Here is a 2,482-nt window from a genome sequence, read left to right as displayed (position 1 = left end):
TGTTGGCCAGCTCCCCTGGGGGTGATTGCTTACTTTCCCTCTCTCTCTTTGGTGAGTACACACACCCTACAGCAAAAACCTAAGGGGGGAAAAAAAAAAAAAAAAACTAGATTTAATAAAATGATCTACTTCTAGCTAACCAACAGACATTACCTAATAACTTAAGATATATAATAGATGTAGAACTGAATCACATGCTTTTCAAAAATATGCTTACTTATGTACTTATGTACTGAGAATGAACTGTCTCAGAAAAAAAACCTAAAAATCACATTTTTCTCAACTTTTACATATGCTGCATCAACTTCAAATTATGTAAAATAACCCTAATTTAAAATGTCAATAGAAGGCTATCAGTTTATTAAAAGATATGCATTAATAAAACTACTATATAAGGCAATACCATTCCTCATCTTACATTTAAGAATAAAACGATGAGGCTGGTCCAATGCACCGTGGGTTAAGCTCTGTGCACAGGAACCGGGTCACACAAGCCGACTGCAATTCAAACCTCCGTACCAGCAGTTTAAAAACATATTGGTGCATGCGCGCCCAACTTCTGATGGGATAGAAAGCTGGAGGAAAAATAATTGCGGCATATCCGTTCCCCATCAGAGGTGCTTTCTTGCTCGCTCTCTCTCTCTCTGGCGAGTGCGCGTGCCCTCTAGCTATAAAATAAAATAAAATAAAAATAAATAAAAATAAATCCCAGGTGAAGATATGGATGTGAAAATTAAAAGCACTAGAAAATACAGCACTATATCTAATAATCTTGAGATGGGAAAGTTCTTCCAAAACACAGTATGAAATTTTAAAGTCAACAAGAGTCAAGAAATCTGACTTTATAAAAATACATAAAGTTAAATACAACATCTGTGAACAGCCAAAGTCATATACACTTAGAAGACAAAGAACTACTCAAATCATTATTAATAAATGCAAAAAAAACTAAAAGAAAAATAGTCAGAGCTGGGCAAATCCCAGGAGAAACAAGTCATTTAACAAATGAAGAAATGCTTAGCCTCACCAGAGACTTGGGAAATAAAATGTTAAATAGTGGCACAGTAACTTTTGTCCCCCAAATGGCAAAATAATAATTAAAGGTTAGTAACGAATAAAGGTTGGCAAGAGTGAAAACTGCTACCTTTTGAGGGCCAAGTTCTCAATCAAATACGTGTATAATTTAGGATTCAGGAGTACTACTTATTTAAACCTTTCTTACAGAAATAGTCACATAGCATTTGTGTTAAGATGCATGAACACAGCAACACTATTTGTAATACTCAAAAACGTGTGGTGACCTCTAAAAAAAAAATCTATCAATAAACACATTAGTAATAAAATATGGTACACTGAGTCTGTGGAATACTATGCTGCCATGAAAAACAATTCTGTAGATTTTATGACAAGGATGCAAGCTGCAATATACTTCTAGTTTTACACTATTTTAGTAGAACAGAACATGTGGAACAGTAATAGATTTAAACTCACATGTTTATTTCATATGAGGGTATGCACACAGGAAAAAGTCTAGGAGACATGGAAGAAAGCCTGGAATTTTCAGTTTTTATACATTTCTGTAACACCTACCTAAAATCTTCGTAACAAACCTGAGTTTTGTTACTTTTAAGGAAACTATTTTAAAAGTAAAATACCAAAAGGCTAAAGCAGAAACAAAAACTGGTCATGAATAAACAACATCAAGCATCCACGTTTAAGAACATAAAATCATTTTCCATGACCAAGTGGTAAAAGGCTAAGAAAATAATGATTCCTAACAAGCAATGTCGCAGCCAGGCCTGAGATACAGTTTAAGCCCCATTCCTACAATGTCATCGAAAAAACCATGCTGTCACTCAAGCCTATGGAATTTAGTTGATCACCTCATAAAATGAACCATTTTGAGAAGTGACACTTGAGACAAAAATACCAACCAGGGTCTCCTGTTCCGAAGCTGGAATCTGTGAGGTGCCTCCAGCACCATCAGTAGACACAGACATATTGGTATTGCACATTTGCCTACAAGTAAAACAAACACACATACACACGATAAAAACTTGAAATAATGAAGCGTCTGTGTAAAAAGAATCGCGTATAGAAGCGATCCGCAGCGCGTTTCGCGGAGGCCTGCACGAGAACGAACGCAGACGGCCCTTACCTGGAGCAGTGGAGAGCAGGTGGCTGAGGCCGCAGGTCCGGAATCGCCGCTCTCCGCGAACGCCAGTGAGTGCGCCGGGCGGACGCGCGGTTTAAATAGCCGCAGCTGGAGACAAGTCAGGACTTAGCTCCTTCCCCTGCACGCTCGGAACGTGTCCGAACTTGACCAGCCCAGAAGGAAAAGCTGAGTCAACCTGCCCACGAACCAGCCCGATCTCGCCCAGTCTCGGCGACCGGTTCAGACAGGCGGCTGCAGAGGCACCTGTCATTCGGCGACCAGCTCCGCGGCCCCCGCCCACGTGACTTCCCGGCTCCCAGGGAGACC

The 2,482-nt window shown here is 39.8% G+C and overlaps 1 protein-coding gene across 5 annotated transcripts in view; it reads right to left on the bottom strand.

The window, feature by feature from the left end:
• Positions 1-2,434, bottom strand: part of MDM2 (MDM2 proto-oncogene) — a 31,534-nt gene extending 29,100 nt beyond the window's left edge. Inside the window, exons 1-2 of one of the 5 annotated variants that reach the window (XM_014587380.2) lie at positions 2,159-2,434; positions 1,935-2,019 (exon numbers count right to left, since the gene is read on the bottom strand). In XM_014587380.2, coding sequence (XP_014442866.1) covers positions 1,935-2,015 — 81 coding nt within the window. In that variant the 5' untranslated portion in view covers positions 2,016-2,019; positions 2,159-2,434. Of the gene's footprint in view, positions 1-418; positions 669-1,934; positions 2,020-2,158 lie in introns of those variants that run through there. The other 4 variants (XM_006147291.3, XM_006147292.3, XM_014587381.2 and 1 more) reach the window with 4 other exon arrangements.
• Positions 2,435-2,482: the final 48 nt, after the last annotated feature.

This window comes from Tupaia chinensis, unplaced genomic scaffold, assembly GCF_000334495.1.
Source record: "Tupaia chinensis unplaced genomic scaffold, TupChi_1.0 Scaffold000208_1, whole genome shotgun sequence".
Taxonomy (NCBI): Eukaryota; Metazoa; Chordata; class Mammalia; order Scandentia; family Tupaiidae; genus Tupaia; species Tupaia belangeri.
Note: the sequence above shows the minus strand (reverse complement) of the source record. Positions and strands in the feature narration are given on the sequence as shown.